The sequence below is a fragment of the Planococcus citri genome, chromosome 4, assembly GCF_950023065.1.
Source record: "Planococcus citri chromosome 4, ihPlaCitr1.1, whole genome shotgun sequence".
Classification (NCBI taxonomy): Eukaryota; Metazoa; Arthropoda; class Insecta; order Hemiptera; family Pseudococcidae; genus Planococcus; species Planococcus citri.
Window position 1 is genome coordinate 69,264,038 of NC_088680.1, and position 21,049 is coordinate 69,285,086.

Below are 21,049 nucleotides of genomic sequence, written 5' to 3' on the forward strand. Positions count from 1 at the left end.
TCCAAGTTTTGAAGCTTATCGAAAATAAAGTAAGTAGGTAAAAAAAAATCAAGAAAATGAACTTCAGTATCAGCACTGCAAAGTCAAGGTCTGGGTTTTTCGTGTATTGTGATCATTTATTCCTATTCCATACAATCAGTTAATGTGCAAGGTGAAAAGGTCTTTTCTCGTTGGATGCTCCATAAGTACACATAATTTATTATTTATGAGTGAACACAGAATTCATTATCAAAAATACATCATATTTTATTAATGGTACCCGCTAACTACCTACCTACCTACCTAAAAACAACTTACGAGTATTTAGTTAATCTTCTAGGAAATGTAGAGAATATAAATATGAATAGAAACAGGTTATTTTGTTTTGTCGAAGAACTGATCTGGTCTTGCGAGTGAATGAAACATAATTTAGTAAAATTCAACGAATCTCAATAACCATTATTGTTATTTATGCAGTGATATTTTGTGCAGATACAGATACCAACAATATTCCAAATTTCACAAGGTAAGAAATTTCAAAGTGGCTTATTATGAATTTACATTTTTTTCCGTAGGTAAATTGAAAATATTCGAGTTTAATATACCTATTATTTCTACACTTCGTGTTTGTAAATTCGCAGATGTGGAAAATCTTGATATCATTCGCCTTACTAGTGCAATTATTCACTTCCACCTTCTCACAGAATGCTAATAGTTTGACAAAACGACAACTAGAGGTAATTTTTTCTTTAGATACGAACAAAACAATGATTTTCTTTTTTTTTTTGTATCCTTTAATAATTTATGTATTCAGGTTCAAAATACGACTATCGAAGAAATACTCAATGACAGTCGAGTTTATTGGAACAAAACCATGCCAGATAAAAACCTTCAATTAATTCCTTTGGCATTGTTTACTTCTAGAAATGTAATGGAAATCAGATCTCATTACGAAGGAGCGGCTGCGCTTTATTTTCCAAAAAATAGGTAAGTTAGTTTCAAAAATTTAAAAACTAGGTTAATAGGTATGAAAATGAAATTGAAAAATGAAAATAAACCAGAAAAATGAAAATAAAACAGAAATTGACATAAAAAAATTGAAAATGAAATTAAAAAACTAAAAGTAGGGTAGAATTTAAAAATGAAAGTGAAATCAAAAATATTTGAAAATGAAATAAAGCACTAAAAACAAAAAACAACAACAAAATGGAAAATTTGAAAAAAAAACAAAATCAAATTCAAAACAAAAAATAAAATCAAAAAACTTATGAAAAAGATTCTAAAAAAATCAAATTCAAAATTCCAAACATGAAGAACTGTTACAGGCAGGAATATGGCCACACTGCTAGTGTAACTAGCTGTGTTTCCTCTCTTTTCCCTTCGGGGGGTGTAGAACGATGTACAGAGTACAGAGTTCTGATAATTCCAACATTAGTATTCTATTGGTCTTGCTTCGTGATCGTATTCGACTCGCGACAAGAGTGATTATTCGGAAAATTTGTTAAGCTTCGGAAAATTCGGTGATATTCGCTTTAATTAAATTGGTTTCGCACGTACGCGTAGTGTGTCAATTATTACTTGGTGAGTCAGGGAATGACAAATTTGGTAGCCTTTCAATTACTCTGTCCTTAGGTAATTAGCGATGGGTATGGTCTTTTGATCTCTCTTATACGGTAAACTTGATACAATTATCATCTATTCGGCTCCAGTTATTACCACCACTCCCTCCTCTCACAGAACAGAAACTGAAAATAAAATCGATTGAAATAAAATTAAAAACCACAAGAACAAGATAAAAAACTGAAAAAAACTAAACCAGAAAACTTGAAATTAAATAACTGAAAAAAAAATAGATCAAAAACTAGAGGTGGAATTATTGAAGAATCAAGAAGTGAAAGTAAAACTAAAGCTACGAAAATTAAATTAAAAACTCAGAATGAAATGAAAAAAACACGAAAACTAATGTTGAAATCGAAAATTGAAAGTAACACTGAAAACTAAAAATAAAATTGAAAAACTGAAAATCGAATTCAATAACGAAAGCGAAATTAAGAATTCTGAAAATGAAATAAAACACTAAAAATAAAACAAAAATTGAAAATGATGTTGAAAATTTGAGAAAAAACAGAAAATGAAATTTAAATGATCAGAACCTAAAAACAAAATTAATTGAAATTAAATTAAAAACTGAAAATGAAACCAAAAAAATGAAAACTCAAATTGAAATCAAAAATTAAATATAGGTACTGAAAACAAGTAAAATTAAAAACTGAAAATATAATCCAAAAAATTAAAGCCGTCGTTGTCGTCGTCGTCGTTTCCTTATAAGCGGTACGCCTGTTGGCCTGTCTGCTGCGGTGTGGAACCTGTTGAGGATGAGCCTGAGGTATCCGTGAGTTTCCTCCTTGGTCTCCCTCTGCTTCTCTTCCCCGTTGGTGTATATTAAAGGACCTGTTTTGGTGATCTTCTTGCCGTTCTCCTCATGAACTTCATCTCTGCTGCCGTTATTCTTCTTTTATCAGATTTCTTCAGTGCCCATACCTCGCTTCCATAAGTCATCATTGGTATTGCTAGGGTATTGTACACCTTCAATCTAGTTTCTTTTCGCACCTTACTGCTTCTCAGGGTCCTATTTATCAGTCCTGTGACTCTCAGGAACTTTGCAATCGTTTCCACCAACATCTACTTCTCCCTGGTATGATATCGTGTTTCCCAGGTATTTGAAATTATTGACCTGTTCAATGATTTTTCCATTTATTACAATCTTGCTTCTTACTGGCTCCTTTCCTTTGAAGGCCATTGTTTTTGTTTTCTCTGATGATATTCTCATATCATACTTTTCTGATGTCTTTGTTAAATTATACATTGATCTCTGTAGGTCATCTTCTGTTTCGGCTAGTACTGCTTGATCATCTGCGAATAATACTGTTGATATTTCTTGCCTTCTGTCTGTGTTGATTCCTTTTGGCTTCATTTTCTGCCATTCTTTTACCATGTGATCCATATACATGTTGAATAAAACACAAGACAGTGGACATCCCTGGCGAACTCCTCCGTTTATTTCTACTTGTTCTGAGAGTTTATTTCCAATTCGTACTCTTATTCTAGTGTTCTTATATATGCTGTTCATCACCTTTCGCATTTTATATGTGATCTCTTCATCTTTTAGGACTTCAAACAGTTTTTTTCTATTAACCCTATCATATGCCTTTTCCAGGTCTATAAAGCACATGTGTGTTTCTAGGTTGTATTCGATCCTTTTTTCCATCAGTAGTTTTACTGTATAACTTGCATCAGTGCATGATCTTCCTTTTCTAAATCCGTTTTGACTTTCTGACAGCTTTTCTTCTGCATGCTCTGCCAGTCGTTTTGCCAGTATTTTCGCATATATCTTATAGCAGGTGTTGAGTAGACTTATTCCTCGGTAGTTTTTCAGGTTTGACATATCGTCTTTCTTGAACAGTGGTATTACAATTGCTGTTTTGAAATCTTCAGGTACCTTTTCTTCTTGATACATCCTATTTAGGAATTCCAGTAGTCTTCTTTTAAATTCGCCACTTGCATATTTGTACAATTCTGTTGGTATGCCATCTTCTCCTGGAGCTTTTGCATTTTTTGCTGTTTTCAAAGCCTCTTGTAGCTCTCTAAATGAAATTCTGTCTTCTGGTTCTCCAATTTCTTCTTCTATCTCTATGTCTTGTGCGTTTTCATCACTCCAGAGTTCTTCAAAATATTCCTTTGCATCATTGATTTTTATTTTTGGCAAACCCACTCTTTCGTGAAAATTTGTGTCAATTCTCCTTATGATCTTGTACACCTTTGGCCGTAACTTGTATGTGTCATGCTCCAGGAATGTGATGAAATTTTCCCAGCTCTCTCTCTGTAAGTTCCTGGACTTTCTCTTGACTTTTGCCGACTGTTTTCGATATTCTTCACCATTAACCTCACTTTTTGTGCTCATGAATTTTCTAAATGCCTGTCTTTTCTTTTGTATGAGTTCTTGGATTTCATTGTCCCAATTCTTTATTCTTTTCACCCCATTCTTTTGCCGCTTTTGTCACAATGGATTTGATATTTCTCCATTCTTCTTCTACGTCCTGGCTTGTTGGTATCTCTTGACTAATGATGTTCATCTGTCTTTGGTACAGCCATTGGTTGGTTGGGTCATCCAGGGCTCTTGTGTTGATCTTTTCATTTTTCCTGGCTGGTATTCTTGTTGTTTCCATTCTCATTACTCCTTGAACAAAACGATGGTCAGTGCCTATTTCTAGACCTCTGTATGTTCTTACATCCAAGAATTTCTTTGCGGCATTTTCATTGGCTATAAAATGGTCGATCATTGAGCTTTGTCCTCTTGTATTGCTCCATGTCATCTTGTGATCTTTCTTGTGTTGGTAGAATGTATTCATGATTCTTAGTCCATTAAAAGTGCAAAAATCTATCAGTCTCTTCCCATTTGTATTCATTCCTTCTGCTCCATACATACCAGTTACTGTCTTTACCCGCTTATCTCCTACCTGAGCATTCAAATCTCCGGCTATTACCAATTTATCTTCTGGATTTACTGCTTGTACTGCCCTCTGTAGTTGCTCGTAGAACTCTTTGCTTTGTTCCTCTCTTCCCTCTTCCGGTGCATATACTCTGATTATTGTAAGAAAGTCTTTTTTCAATCTCATCCTTGCTGATACAATTCTTTCATGCCAATTAAAGCGAAATTAAAAATTCTGCAAATGAAATAAAAATCCAAAAATTAAACAAAAATTGAAAATTGAAATAAAAACTTGAGAAAAAACGAAAATGAAATTCTAAACAAAAAACCAAATAAAAAAATTTATGAAAAAAGGTTCTAAAAAAATTAAATTTGAAATTCCGAACACGAAGATCAAAACCTAAAAATAAACTCGAATACCATCGAGAACAAGATAAAAAAAAAACTAAAAAAAAAAAAGAATCAAAAACTGAAAATGAAAACGAAAACTCCGAATTAAATTATTGAGAATCGAGATGAAATTAAAGAAGAATCAAAAAATGAAAGTCAAACCAAAAATTATATTTATTCAGATCAACGCATATCGAATCAGATCAGCAAACTATGGTTAATTTCCTGAGTCCTGACCCAATCAGCTCAATATTTTTCCACTAAAGAAGTCATTTCTAATATTTAAAATCTGTTCGCAGATTACTCGAAATAGGTTACTCCTTCGCAAACCTAATAGATACTTTGCAAGATTCACCCAACGTCAACTTGAAATTCAAGAATGCCATATTTTACGACGAAAAAAGCACAAATAAGCAATACTTAAACGATGTAAAAACACGTTTTCACGCTGAAGCTTATGAGATGTCTTTTGCCTCAAACAACAGCGAGTCGATTGTAGCACAATTCAACGAGTAAGTAAAAATAAAATTTTTCGTTTTTAACAAAAAAAAAAAAAAATGAAAATTTTTGTAATATTCTCTAATCATTATGTACCTACATTATACCTAATAATTATGCTTCAGATGGTTTAGTAGCATTACGAAAAAACCACAACCCAAACTAGAAAGTCCTCTGATGTCTGGAATGAATAGTTTTCATACCACTGTGTTCACCTTCTCTGGATGCTGGAATAAGCCCAAGATTTCTGACGATATCAAAAAAACGTAAGTACCTATTCGATTACCTAAAATGTCTATACGATGCCATTCATCTGCACATACACCTATAAAATTGTTTAATTCATACCTGAAAAAATCCACAGACTAAAATTCAAAACACCGACAAAAGAAATCGACATCAAGGTGCTCCAAGCCAAAGAAAAGATCGGCTACTATAACAACCCCGAGCTAAAATACGAATCCATCAGATTACCATTCAATAACCAAGACTTCGCTGTGACTATCGTGCTGCCCTACCTCAACCATTCCTTAGATATGGACTTATTCCGAACATTTAAAGGTCCAGATTATCTAGAACTACTCGAACGAGTAAATAAAAATAACGAAAACATCGAGTACTCTGTGCCCTTAATGAATTCAGCCATGATTACGTTGAATGGAAACGGCACCAGCATAAATAAAGATGACCCGATTATTTGTGACCAATCTTCGTCGATTCGACCAGCTGATCGAGAAACTTCGTACAAGCCGTTCATCGTCGATAGACCATTCGGTGTGATTTTATATCAGGAAAAAACGAAATTTGTTTTATCTCATGTTTGGGTGAGAAATCCTACCTCGGGTGTGAGTTCTTTTCACCGGTATTCGGGTAAAATTGCGTATATTGAGAATAATAAGCCTAAGTATCCTCTTATTCCTACTTACGTAGTTTATTACTGATAAGATGTGATGTGTTTCGAGTGTCTGATGAGTAAAATATACAACCGATATAATGTTAATCGCTTCAGTATCGTATAATTATTTTTAGTACCTATTCTCACAGTCTGTTACATTAAATTATTGCACTTGGGGGAAACCGAAATACGAAAGTACGTTGATAAAAATGTCTTCAATATGTATGTTCGAGTGATAAGAAAATAATATTTAGAAGTCTGGTATATAATTATTTTTATAATCGACAGAAAACATATTGTCAGTTCAGAGGTTATCAACAAAATGATAGGTAGTATACGGTTCGCAACATTTGAATTAAAATTAAAATTTGTAAGTTTAACTTTTCATCCAAATACCTACCTAAAATTCTGGTAGAAATGAGCGAGCATTTTAAAATAATAATCTCAAGTAAAAATATAATTATGTTGACATTTTTTAAAAAATGAAAAAAATTCAAATAGGTACACTTTTTATAACAGTTTAAGAAAAATCAAATATTGATCGCATTATTATTTCTTCCATAACAAAAATTCACACGGAAATATTCAAACTATTTTTTTAAATTCAAAATAATGGCGCCCTCTCTGCTTCCAGTTATGAAACTCGTGCAAATGAATCGAGCAAAACAAACCCACATGGTCAATGTACACATCTCAATGTACATAGCAAAAGGGGAACGGGCCAATGAATATGATAACGCTGTCGATGATATTTTAAATCTCCAGAGTGCAGCATCATTCAGTGTATCAAAACATTAACGTCGAATAAACGATCCATTCACACCAACTTAATAATTAACGTCAATATTATTGTTTAAGCTACGTAAATAATCTGATTTAGAAACATTTTAATTTTTTATTTTGCGACCAGAAGATAAAAATGAGAAAAAAATTGTCATTTTGCATACCTCGAATTCAACTCATTAAGTATTATGCTATGTTATCCAAAATTTGAATTAAAAAAATTCACAGATTTTGCATTCAAACTCAGCGACTTCGAAATATTGAAAATCGACAAGACACAATAAGTCAATATTTGAATTCAGCGCTTCAAAATCAGTAACAATCGATACGTCACTCGACCTTTGTTTCTATTTAAAATTTTTATTAAAATTGAAAGCCTTTGTGTACCATTTTCCCCTCCTCTAGCAAGTTGAAATCCCATTTTAAAAAACAGGGTTCATAAAACAAGAGTAAAAAAGAACCTTCATTCCAGTTTTTTGAATATTTAAACGATGTCTTTCAATTTTTGTAGTACTTATTATGAAAAGTCGAGCTTTCGTCTTCAAAGTTCAATTTTGAGTTTTTCAAAATTTTATTGCAATAACTAATTTCACATCTGCTCTGTTTTTTCTTCAAAACACCGCGAATAGATTTTTTCTAATAATAAAATTCAACCAATCTCGAGTTCAAAGACAGTGTTTCGTAAGAAGAAATCGTAAATGTGCGATAATTACGAGCCCCCTTCCCACCCCCACCCAATAGAGAGTTGGGACGGAAACAGAGGCGCTAATTTCACCAAGCCAGTTTATTTTTAATTCGAGTTGACATTAATAATACTTAGACTAAAAATAAGTTACGCAAGCAACGAAAGTTATTTTTACGGCAAACTGAGTATGCAATTTTATTAACACCATTCGACGAGCGACTATGTTCATTGATGTAGGCAACCCATCTGACATACCGATTGGTGAGAAATAGATGAAGAATAACTATTCAACTTGCAGGCCCGTTTATTCGAAAAATCAGTTATTTAGAGGTTAGTGGAGGTAGCACAAAAGTATTTCTTCAAAGTGGCAGACAGTTCCAAGTTCTAACAAATGATTTTTTTCACGTAAATAAACATAGTTAAAATTGAATTTCTGGGCAAATGAAAATTCCTTTTCAATATTTTCACATCAGAATTCCAAATTTTATGAGCCTCTAGAAACAGTAATAGAAAAAAAATGAGTAATAATAATAATATTACTTATGCAAAATTTTTCTAGATTGCAATTTATCCTCTTTTTTCAGCAAAATATCGAAGCACAGAAAATGAAATTTTTTCCAATACCTCCTCTTCTCCACCATGCCAAAAAACCAGAATATTCATAATAATAATTATATAAAAAAAAAAAAAAAACTAAATTACCAGAATTGTAGCCCACTCAAAATGCTTCAAAAGTTTTCCAGCAAAGTTTTCGGGTTTCTGCCTACATTTTAAGCAATTTCGGTGGATCATATGACACTTTCTTCGGATATCTTGCAAATTTCTATTCAATTTTAGACTCAAAGTTCTTCAAAAATGTCCAAAAAACATTTTCGTTGAAATATTTGGATTTTTTGTAAAATTCGACCATCTTTGATGAGTTGCAAAGTGACTTTTTGATAATTTCACAACAGTTCGTTTTTGCTCGACATTTTTTTTTTCGAGGGAAAAATCATACTTCAACGAGTTAAGAATTGAAAATTTTGATACCTCTCAAAATATATGTATAAGTGAATTTTTTTCAAATTTTTTGGAACCTCCCCCCAGGGGGAGATATATACTAAAGAAAATCTGAAACCGCTAAATCTTTGAATGTAATTTCTGAGAGTTTTTGAGTTTTTAAAAATGATCCACCAGAAGGAAACACATTTTAAATAATTTCCAAAAATTACTCATTAAAACGTATTTTTAGAAGATAAAATTTAAAAATGAATTTTCTTTAGTCAATATTTCCTCCCTAGGGGACAAAAAAAAATGTGAAAAGGATTTGGGCATTCAGATTTTGAACACTGCACAGACTTGACAAAATGGAGCAGATGGACCATCTGATCATTAATGGGTGTAGGTTAGCACTAAAACTACCTACTTTCTTCATCAGCTGTGCCAAAATATGTTTTGCAACAAGGCTAGGGCTTGCTATCGGAATTACCCCACTTTACCTTAATAAAATTTAGTGATGTTCCCGACTTAATTTATTTTAATGGGATACAGTTTATTACTTGGTCTCACAACTTTAACATTATTTTTAAATGTGACTTTAGAGCCAATCTTATTTGATTATTTAAACTTTTGTATATTTCAACAATTTTGCCTACTTTCTATGACCCCCTTGGAGTATATTTTTCACTTTCAACCAGAACAACATCTCCAACCTTCAGAACCGAATCGACATCATTTTTCCTTTTCTTTATACAGTTGTTTCTTTCACAGAGACTCCTTAGATATTCAGATTTCCATCTTTTCCAAAATTCTTCCAAAATGGCATTCGACTTTTTCCATAATTCAACTAATTTAACATTTTTACAATTTTTCAAATCGGGAGTGTAACTAAATTTTAAATTTAATAAGTCATTTGGTGACAAAACATCGTGATCACTTTCTCTGACATATACAATTGGACGAGAGTTTGAAACCAACGCAGTTTCATACAACATTATGCGTAGGTAATTGATTTATCAATAATTTACTGTGAAAAATAGTTTTTCTAAGACATGATTTAACTTGAGAAATCAGTGTTTCATAAAATCCGCCCAGCCAGGGAGCGTATTCTGGCAATAGTTTTACAAAAGTTGATTACGTTTTCATCAGAAGTAATATTTTGCCATAATTTTTCAAGTAACGTTTTTGTCAATTTAAATTGAGGTGTGTTATCACTAACAATCAAAAAAACTTCTAAAAGCGAGTAAAAATTCCGAGGTTGTCACATCGTGTAGTAACCTTAACATATAAATGACCAAAAGTACATATCAATACCAGAACAGGAAAATGGTGAACTTTTGGAAACTCAACATTTTGGTAACAGCGGCATTGGATGATATTTAAAACTAAGTTGTGATTTGTCACGAGAAAACTAGGTTAGTGTCCAAAACGTAAATTTTAAAGGCTGTACATTTGAAGTTTTGAATCTATGTGTTTGGCAATCTATGATTCGTAGGTCCCTGAAACTTGGACCACTTTTGGCCACAAGGGGTGCCAACATAACCTGACATCTTTTTTCAAAATCAGGGTTGCCAAAGGTCAATAATCAAAATTTCCCTAAATCGATTTTTTTCGTTTTTTTTTTAAATTTTGCGAAAACTACTAAGAATGAATTATTAATATAAAATTAAGTTATTCATTGATTTTTTCAATTTTTTCAAAAATTTTGTTCAAGGTGAAAAGAGTTGATTTTTTCAGCTTAAGCCTCATTCAAATTTCAAATCCTCCAAATGTGGGCTGATTGTCCTAAAATTGGCATATTGACTCCCCAGAACATACTTTTCAAGAAAATCACAAAAAAAAATTTCCAAACTTTTCTTGTAGTTGCTCTATTTTTTCAACTTTGAATTTAGGATCAAAAGAATCGTTCGCGAATGTTCTAACCACCACAGGCGGATTCTGCACATTGAGAGTACTATACCAATATCCATAAAAAAAAACCATCAAAACAAGTGAACACAAAATTTGCACCCCACTTCAAAGTTGAACTGAAAAAATTAAAACAGGAGCTAGAAGATATTCGAGAATTTAGTCAACTAATCCAATCACCATATTTGAGAGAAAAATATAAAGTTAAAAAAACTGAGTACAAACGTTTAGTGGCCTCAGCTAAAAAACATGCAATTGATAGTAAAATCTTGGCCTCATGTAACTATAATAAGACAGCATGGGAAATTATAAACCATAGACCAAATCATCATTCAATTGAAATTATTGCAAACAGCAATACCTCAACAAAAGAACCCTACGAAATTGCTCAACTATTCAACTCATTCTTCACAAAATTACCAGATCACCCCCAAATGTCACATGGCCTTGACCCTCTCTCACTAGTAAATCACACACTCCCCTCTTTTTTTTGTGAACCTACCAACATGTATGAAGTACTCAGCATAATAAATTCCCTCAAAAATTCCACATCAAAAGATCATCTTGGTATTGATGTTAACACACTGAAACTCTCTGCCCCTTTTGTTGCTTACCCCCTTGCCATACTCTTCAATGAATCCATTGAAAAGGGTATTTATCCACATGAAATGAAAACTAGTGTAGTAACACCTGTCTTTAAAAATGGAGAGAGAGATAAACTGAATAATTACAGACCAATATCAATCACCCCAGTTTTCTCTAAAGTGTTTGAAAAAATATTCCACAAAAGATTAGCAGATTTCTTTGAAAAATATAAATTACTCCACCCATCCCAGTTTGGCTTTCGGAAAAACATGAATACCACTTCTGCAATCTATAAATTTGTTCATGAGGTATTGAATGGTCTCCAACAGAAAAAAAATCTATTAGCAGTTCTTTGTGACCTGTCTAAGGCTTTTGATAGGGTTGACCACAACATTCTGCTAGAAAAATTGGAGAGATATGGTGTTAGAGGTATACTATTAGATTGGGTCAAGAGCTACTTTTCTGATAGAGCCCAAATTGTAAAAATCAACAATAGCACATTTTCTGATGCGGAACCTATTAAGCAAGGGGTACTTCAAGGATCCATCTTAGGTCCACTGTTCTTTATTATTTATATCAATGATTTATCACCTTATTTTGGATACAGCCTCACAGAATTTGCGGATGATACAACAGCTCTTCTAGAAATAGATGAAGGTGTTGATAGCAGTCATGTTCAGGGCATTATGAATAGGTTGATAGCTTGGTTTTCGGCAAACAAAATGATACTAAATTTAAATAAAACACATTTCTTGGGATTTGGTAAGGTACCTTCTTCTATAACAGAAAGTTACAGAATAATAGATTCAACTAAATTTCTAGGAGTTCTAATAGACTCTGACTTGAAATGGAATAACCAAGTGGACCATTTAATCAAAAAACTTTCCACTTATACCTACTTAATACGACAGCTCCGTGAAATAACACACTCTCACACTTTAAAACTTGCATATTTTGGCCTATTTCATTCTAATCTGAGCTATGGAATAGCACTTTGGGGTGGTAATCCCAGTCTACTCCAACGTGTACTACTAATACAAAAAAGAGCTGTAAGAATAATGTTTCGAAAACATCCAAGAGAATCCTGTAAACCAGTCTTTATTGAAAACAACATACTGCCAGCTCCTTGTGAGTACATACTTCAACTGTGTATTATGATAAAGAATGGAATAATAAATCTCAAGGTACCTTCACACACATATGAAACAAGATTCAAACATTTGGCAATAGGTGAAAATTTAAGAACAAAAATTATGCAAAATAACGTTGATTTCATGGCCTCAAAAATTTATAATAAAATACCACAAGAACTAAAAAATATACAATCCAAAAACCTTTTTAAAAAGAAACTAAAAAATTGGCTACAGAGATATGCGTTCTATGATGTTGAAGAAATGCTGCAGCTAAACGCATAAGTTTACTTGTTTTCTTTGTTTTCTTTTTGCTTTTTTTTTATTCATTTATTTTCATTATTTTATTTCATTTATGTATTTCTTTTCTTTTTTTAATTCCATTTTCAATAATTTTTATCATTTTAAACCCTTCTATAAATGTATGTAACATTGAAAAAATGGCCTGTATGCTACATGTTATTGATACCTATCTGTATTAGTACCTATATTTTATATGACATTGTAAATGCAGCGAAAGCTGTGACCCGAGCAGCAATTGAAAAACAGTTCTGCATGCGCAAATGCACGCGGTTACGAGGCGGATCACCAGCAGATCCGCCGCGGCATGCAGAAATCTGGACTAACGCGTCGTACACGCATGGCATTTCTGCCCTGCGTATGACAGGCGTTTCTGCCTGGATTTCCGCTGACGTTTTTTGGATAAATTTACGCATGCGTTTTGCTGCAGAAATGCGTGCATTTCTGCACTGGCATTTCTGCACTGGCATTTCTGCACTGGCATTTCTGCATGTGTTTCGCGTGTTCCACTATGATGCGTTTCTGCTGCGAATACGCATACACTTTAACCTATGCTTTCTGATTAGTAGATTTTTTATGAGCATGTTTTCCTAATAAGGGAGGTTTCCCAATTGACAGAAAAATTGTTGAACCAAATAAAGCTAAATTAAAGAGCTTGTAAAAATATACCATCTGCCAAAATTTCTGCTGCTCAAGTGCATTTTTCGATCTTGGCTGAGTTTTTGAGAATAAAATTTGAGCCAAACTGGAGAAAATCAAAATTTCACCAAATATTTGATACTCGCTGAATCGATTGAAAACGTTTACGAGTCGTTTTCAGCACTTCTGGAGCCTCTAGCAGATTTTTGTAACTTGAAATTTCCACCCAATGTCACAAAACGAAGATGGAAAACTGAAAATACACACTGTTCCTCAATTGCAAAATTGGTTTCAAGCCATTTTGGAGGCTCCAGGGACTTTTTGGGGAAATTCCAATTCTACAAAAGATCCTCAGAATTGCTCCACATTAACTTCAGGGTCATTCCATGTAAACTCAACCAACGTTTTTGAGTCATGTCTTTTGATTTCACTCAAATTTTTTTTACAATATATACCTACCCATCCAGTAAGTAATAACCCCGCAATTAGTTTGATCCCAGCACCCTCAGAGGGCGGGTGTGGGGGGCTTCCATTATGTCCACATTGTCTCGAGGTACTCAACTTCCGCAGCCCATTCCTCCAAAACTATGATACTTTGATCAAAACTGACTTCACTGTTCGAAAGGGCATTGCATTTAGAACTTTTTAAGCATTTTGAAATTTCAAAATGATGCTGTAAGTGGGAACTTGGAACTACCATTTAAAATTTTGATAAAATTTCCATAGATGAATCTTTTGATGCTTTTTTGAAATATTCAAGTTTCGAGATGGGATCTCTTAATGGAAAGGAGAGCACCCCCACCCCTAATTTTGGGTGAAACTTTCGAAAGAGAATCTGGGGCATGTGATATATCGAATTCTATGTTTTTGGTGACACTGAACATGAATATGACGTCAGATTTTTGATAGCACCCCATCCATGGCCTCCAGCACCTCTCCAAAGGGGGTAAAAATTCAAAAAAGTGTTTTGTACGTGTGACACATGAAATACTTAGTATGTGTTTGGTGACGCTGAACACGAATATGACGTCAAATTTTTGATTGGACCTGTCCACGGCTCCTAGCACCTCCCCAAAGGGGGTAACCAAAAAAAAGGGATAAATACATTGAAAAAGTAATATGTATGGTATAGTTTTCAAGGTCGCCGATCTGAATGTGCTCATTAAATTTTTTCATCAACTTGAAAATTCGGTCCAAAGAGAGTGTAAAACATGACATCCGCTGGTCCGTGATAAACAATGAATGAATAAATCTATCAGATACATCTACGTATTTTTAAAAATGTGGTTTTGGTGATATTTGCATTAACAGTAGAAGTATATAGTCGTAGTAATTTTTCCCTTACAAGGAATCAATCTATTCATTTGCATAAAAGTATTTTTCTGTTGTGTTCAACCATGCGGAAATCATTGTCATCTGCGTGCTGCGTGGGAACAATAGCCAACAGGTTTAGTAGATCTTTTGTAGGGTAGTTTGCGAAGAAGACACAGCGTGTGGATATCACTACACAGAATACAAACGATTCTCCGTTTTATTCACTTTTCTAATAGTCTAGGCTGATTTTTTAATACACTCCGTATCACCTGACATATGTCTGGCTATGGCTATACACCACGTGCATGAAAAATATCTATAGGCCTACATGTTCGTAACAATAAAAAAATGAAGCGATTTTCGAAGAAATTTATAATCTTTTAATAACCTCCGTGGTTCTTACAGCTTTAGAGAGAAGTAGATGGGAGGGGGACGTGGATTGTGGCTAAATACATTGCGGGCTATCTCAAGTTCACTTGGAGTACACAACATTACAGCATAATCTCATTAGAAAAGCACTTTCAGGTTCAAAAGTGTACTTTTCAAGCTTTCGTGAGGGGGTGGGGCGTAGGGAAAGTGGATGGTAGCTACATGTGTTGAGAACAACCTCAAGTTCAGTTGAAGTCAATGATTCAATAGCTCAAAATTTCATAAGGAATGGAATGCAAATACAGGTTCAAATGCATTTTGCTACATCACGTTTTTCAATGTTCCACCCCCCCTCCCTCTTCTGAAGTAATACTACTATTTTTGTGAAAGAACTCAAAGGGAAACCTTTCAAGGTGTTCGTCTACAATATGAACGAGGCCCAATTTTTGAAAAGTGCATAGTCCAAACACTCATAACCAAAATTCCAACCAACCAAATGCATTTGTCAATTTTTGACGAATTTTTGAAAATTCAAAATGCCTTTTTTGAAAAAAATATGTATACAAGTAATTATTTGCTGAAATTATGGAAATTAGTACTGAATGAAATATCAACTCGCTGGAACCGAATTTCGACATTTCTGGGTCTTCTGAAGCCTACTGCGAGATTTTCAATTTTTTTGGAAGGTGTTGAAATCAATTTGGGCAGCTAAAAATCGAGTTGTGACTTAACCTCGACCTCTTTAGAGTGTAGGTATTTGTAAATTTAGAATCGAGTCTATATGTTATCAGATTTTCACTGAGACATCAGACCAAATGAACGAATTTTAATTGTTTTGCTACGAGTGTAATTTTCATTAACTTTTTCGTGAAACAAGTCAGATAGAGGTCAAAATAAGACAACTGAATAAATTTAAACTTTTTTGATCTTGAAATTGAAAATTGAATTTTTTTGAATTTTTATTTTTTTGTGATGAGTTAATTTCATTGAGTGAAAGTTTTTTTTTTCAACTTTTTCAACGGATACATAACAATTGGGGTCAAATGGGTCAACTTCACTAATCAAAACTTTTTTTCATGTTTTAAACCTAAAAATTGTATTTTTTTGCAAACTTTCAATTTTCAAAATCAACTTTACGAAATAATGCCATCCCAATTTTTTAATAAGTATGTTGTTTTTTAAGCTCACTGAAAGCCTTGACACCCCCTAGCAGTTTTAAAAAAGAGCTAGAGGGCTGCGATTTTCGTCATTGGTCATTCCTTCAAAAGTCCTATCCACAGAAAAAAATTCAAAAAAATCGTCGATTTCCCTTTACCACTTCTTGGTTAAATTGATGTGGAATGACCCTGTACGTATTAAAATGCCCAACTAATATGGTTGATAGGTTTAGGGTGTGTACGACCTGAGCTGACTATTTTTGCTTAGTTTTTCAAAATTGCTCTGTGAAAATCGAAAACTTGCTCTGATAAATCGAAATATCAAATAGACATGTGAATAATGTTGCCAACTTTCTATTTTTCTTATACTGTGCTCGCGCATCTCGCGCATAGGCATTAGGTATCTAACGTTGTTTGTTTGGCAACAATGGTGCATTCACATCGTTGAAGCTATGCACTGTATGCAGGATAATTATGCATATGAGAATGAGAGAGAGAGAGAGAGAATAAGAAACTTGTTAGTGAGTAGCGATTCTAGGCTTTAACAGTACAAAACATATTTAATGTATTCAGAGATGTTACAAAGAAATTCTTCACCCCCTCCCACAACCTCCCATTCACACCTACCCTTAACGTTGACAGATTCCTTCTAGCATTTTGTAAAAAGTGAAACTGGTTTTCTTGTCACAGTGAAGTGTTCTTCAGTTATATTTTTTCTGTTGTGGTGCATTGAGTCAGTTTTTACTTTTTCTGAGCGAATTCGCGATTTACTATATTAAATGTTGAACTTTTTTTTAAACATTTGTGTGGAATTTTTGTTCCAAATTGTGTCATAATTTTTGGAATTTCGTGAAATTTTGAAGACTTTTGAGCAGCTGTAAATTTCATCAATTTTCTCGAACCATTGGATGAAGAAAATGGAACAAACTATCCAACCGTTCACTGCTCATAATATGCACGAAAAAAATTCTTTACAATGATACAGGGCACAGGAGAACAAAATGCCGCTGCTGAGCAACAAATCGGTTGATGGAGAAACAACCGCGATCAAAAACACACTGAATATGTATTAAAGAGAAAGATTCACGTGTAAATATGACAAAATAGATTGAGATAGTCGTATACGAGCCTAAGCAATAAATATTTCACAAAAAATTCAAAATATTTAAATGGAACCATTTTTTGAGAATTTTTGAGGAATTTTGGCCAAAATTTTCGATTCAAACTTTCTTTGATGAATTTTGATCCACAAACTCAGCACTCTACACAAACTAGGGTCATTATTTTCTGTGTTATTGAAAAAGGTGCCAAGCGACCTGGCAAAATGGGTTAAAATTACAACTGAAAATCAAAAATTTGTGTTAATTTTTTTTTTGAGCACTTTGGAAGAACTTTGAGTTTAAACTTAGGTAGGTCGTAGTTTTTGGGGGGTTTCAATAAAATGCAACACTATACACATCAAAATAAGTTAAAATTTTGCAAGAAATTCGAATGTTTCAACGAAAATGTTCATCAAGCATTTTTGTAAGATTTTGAATACAAAATTGAGTCATAATTTTGATATTTCTGAAAAATGTGGCGTACCTAATCAAAATACAAATTTTTAAAAGTTTTCGCTCTTCCTCTACTTGGTCCTGTCCTCTTTTTTTCAAAATCAACTTTTTATAAAAGAACATTGCATTTAGTTCTCTTGAAACCAAAATTTCAAAAACTGGTCTTGTTTAAAAATTTAAAAAAAAAACACATTTTGACCATCAAAAATCCGAAATGGGACATGAAAATTTTTATAAGTTCTATGAATACTTACAATATCAATCAAATAATCGTATGTTAATCCTCCTTATTTTTGTTGTTTTTGTACCTATTCTCTTCTCTATACATATAACTACACTAGATAATGAAAACCACCTAAGTTATGTACATTTGTATTAAGGTATGTTTGTTATTTTCTCATAAATATATTCAATTAGCACATTTTTGAAAAATATTTATTCATTTATGTTTCATTTTTTCTGTAAAATGTAACTTTTCAATCACTATACAAGGAAACCAACATTCAAGGTCTCACAGTGGCCGCTGCCAGTACTTTCATTTTTTTTTTTTTAGCCATTGTAGGTATCATGATTTCTATCATTTTAGGCTCATAGACTTATTGGCTCATATACGAGTACATAGTAGTTGTACCTAAGCCTAAGGCATATAATAACAAAAATGCCAGTAATACGGACTATATTTCACTGCACCATCAGATGCGTAAATGCAGCAGAAACGCTGGCAAATACCACGCAGAAACGCACGCGTTTATGCATGCGTGAATGCTGAGAAAACGCACGCGTACTGCATGCGTTTTTGCATGCAGAAATGCACGCAGAAATGCATGCAGAAAACATTCAAATCAGTCCAGAATTACGCCGCGTTTTGCACGCAGAACGCATGCAGATTGCCTGCAGAATGCATGCTTTTCTGCTATGCAGAACATATGCGTAAATCAGTTGAAAATTGCTGCTCGGGGACCTGCAATAAATATTTGAATTTGAATTTGAATTTGAAAAACCAAATCGATTTTTTGGACACTAACCTGGTTTTCTCGTGACAGATCACAGTTGTATTTTTCAATTGAAGAAGATAACAAAAATACAAACGCGAGTATAAAATCACAACAAAGATTGCTAAGTGGCCAACAATTTGCGTATTTTGCAACGTTCGCGACAGGGGGAATTTTTTTGGGGTCAACATTTTTTTCAAAGATACCAAACAATATTCAATCAAAATTTCAAAAATCTGAGGACAGGGGCATTTTGCCTATTTTAACTGGGAATACTCTTTCGGCAAAATCAGTCAGGAATGTTGGAAAAAATGACATAAAAGTCTTCAAAAAAATTCAAAACATAAATAAAGTATCAAAATTAAAGCAAATCAACAAAAAAATGATGCAGTTTCAGGTATTTACGTACAACAACGGCGATTTGTGATTAACAGTCAGAGTTGAGTTGAGGGGTGAAATTTTTACGAAGTCGTTTCAAAGTCTGGACCCCTACTATTCTCCTCTCTTCTCCTCTCCCCTCTTTTCGTCCTTCCACTCCATTTCTCTCCAATTTAGTACCCAAAAAAGGCCCCATATTATGTTCAATTTTTTAGCAACAAAGAGTCTAAAAAAAGTTCTCAAGCAAAATCCTGTCTTTTTCTACATAATCTTAATGAAGTTTTCTACACCTTTGTTGTCGTGATGGCACACCTTCTCCCCTCCCCGAATCCATTCCTTTCGATTAATCTCCTTGGTTCATCGGTTCATCCTCATCCTCATCCTCCCATTTCAGCGAGTACTTTCATTAACATAAATTTTTGAAAACAAACAAAATCACACCCCACACCCCAGTCAATTCAAATCGAAAATAAAAAATGAAAAACTCGACGACTTCGCTTCACTATATAATTATCAAGTAAAGTGAAAACTCTCGTTTTAATACACCAACGATCACCGGTATAGTAGGTATCGAAAATAATCAGACATAAAGATACGATAGAACGGTAACACGACGATGGGTAATGGGTATATCCCTTCGCTTTTCCCTTGGGTCATCCATGAACACATATAAGCTAACGTAAGCTTATTCCAATTCGTTAAATTAATGAAACGGGGGGTTTTATCGATTACTTTAGGTTGGCAGAAGTGAAAATTTATCGTAAAAAGAAACTGCGTGCTGCATATGAAAGTATATACTCGTAGCCTACGATACGAATGTCGCTGTTGCCATAGAAATAGCGCTCGTATCAGGTGCTAAAAGTTGACGAAATTTTCGACGACAAAATATACTCGTTCAACACCAACGTCCAACAACCACACGTCGTTCGATCTACGTCATTAATTTTAATTTAAAAAAACGTTGAAAATTTTCTTACATTGATACGTACGTATAAAGTGCTGGTTATGTGAAAAAAAACCAACACACACACCAGCGACCACCACATAGCCCAAAATGGTGGAAAAAAATAAAACCATTTATCATTACGGGTTGGTTTTGTTGTTAGACGAGCTGAGCCGAGCCGAGCAACGCGTTGGTATTTTAATTTCATTTTAAATTTACAATACAGCAAATGAGAGAAAAGAGCAGCGAGCTAGGAAAATTATTCATAATGGGCGCGGAGTATTAATCCTTGACGGTGGAAAATAATGATAATAATGATGATAAAAAAAAAAGGAACGACGAGTCGTTATAATTAATTCTACGAGAGGGTACCGCCTCGTATATATAGCGTTTATAGTGAATCTTGAGTTCGCATCGAGATCGTTGTGTGGAAAAATTTTCCAAGAGTATAATAATATTACGTATATCTCTGGATGACGATTATCTTTTCACAATACGAGGATGGCGGGGCAGTGGTCGCCCAATCTCACTCCCTCCGCCTCACTTGGTCGGCATTTTTGTAACGTCCGGTCCGATATATTTAAAATAGAAAAAGGCCTTTTCATACTATACGTATATACTAACAAAAAACACGTCAAAAACTTGCACACGTCCGAATGCTGGTGCTGGTGCTGGGTGCGTTTATGATACGGAAATTTACCACATAAAAAGAGGGTGAATTTCTAGGCACAGAAGCATACTCGTAGGTAGGTAGATTAGAGGTACAGTACACGTACGTGAATCGTAATATCGCGAAAGAAAAGCCACTACTGGTGAGAAATTTATTTTCGTTGCGATTTTCTATTTTCATCTCATCATTTTTACAATATTTACCGACTTGTGTGATGTAATATATCGATTAAAGTAAAAAGTTTGACGACAGTTGAATTATTCGCCCCACAACTGCAAGAAAAAAGTCAAGGCAGATATATTTGAGTACTTTAGAGTCAAACCCAGAATTCTCCACTTTTCACCATTTTGAGAAAAACGCAAAAAACTGATGAAAGGTGTGAATCAGTAGTAGCAGGTTTCTGATCTCGCCTAT

At 33.8% G+C, this 21,049-nt stretch overlaps 1 protein-coding gene across 1 annotated transcript; it reads left to right on the plus strand.

Moving 5' to 3' along the window:
• The first annotated feature begins 235 nt into the window (after window positions 1-235).
• On the plus strand, window positions 236-6,356 carry LOC135842287 (uncharacterized). Its single transcript, XM_065359666.1, has 6 exons — window positions 236-505; window positions 621-716; window positions 794-966; window positions 5,158-5,370; window positions 5,482-5,622; window positions 5,721-6,356. Exons 2-6 carry the CDS (start codon window positions 621-623, stop codon window positions 6,295-6,297), a joined length of 1,200 nt encoding a protein of 399 aa, XP_065215738.1. The 5' UTR covers window positions 236-505; the 3' UTR covers window positions 6,298-6,356.
• Window positions 6,357-21,049: the final 14,693 nt, after the last annotated feature.

Coding starts and splice junctions, on each gene's coding strand:
- LOC135842287 (XM_065359666.1), top strand. CDS start 621: ATGTGGAAAATCTTGATATCATTCGCCTTACTAGTGCAATTATTCACT. Junction 717..793: donor TGACAAAACGACAACTAGAG/GTAATTTTTTCT, acceptor TTATGTATTCAG/GTTCAAAATACGACTATCGA. Junction 967..5,157: donor CTTTATTTTCCAAAAAATAG/GTAAGTTAGTTT, acceptor ATCTGTTCGCAG/ATTACTCGAAATAGGTTACT.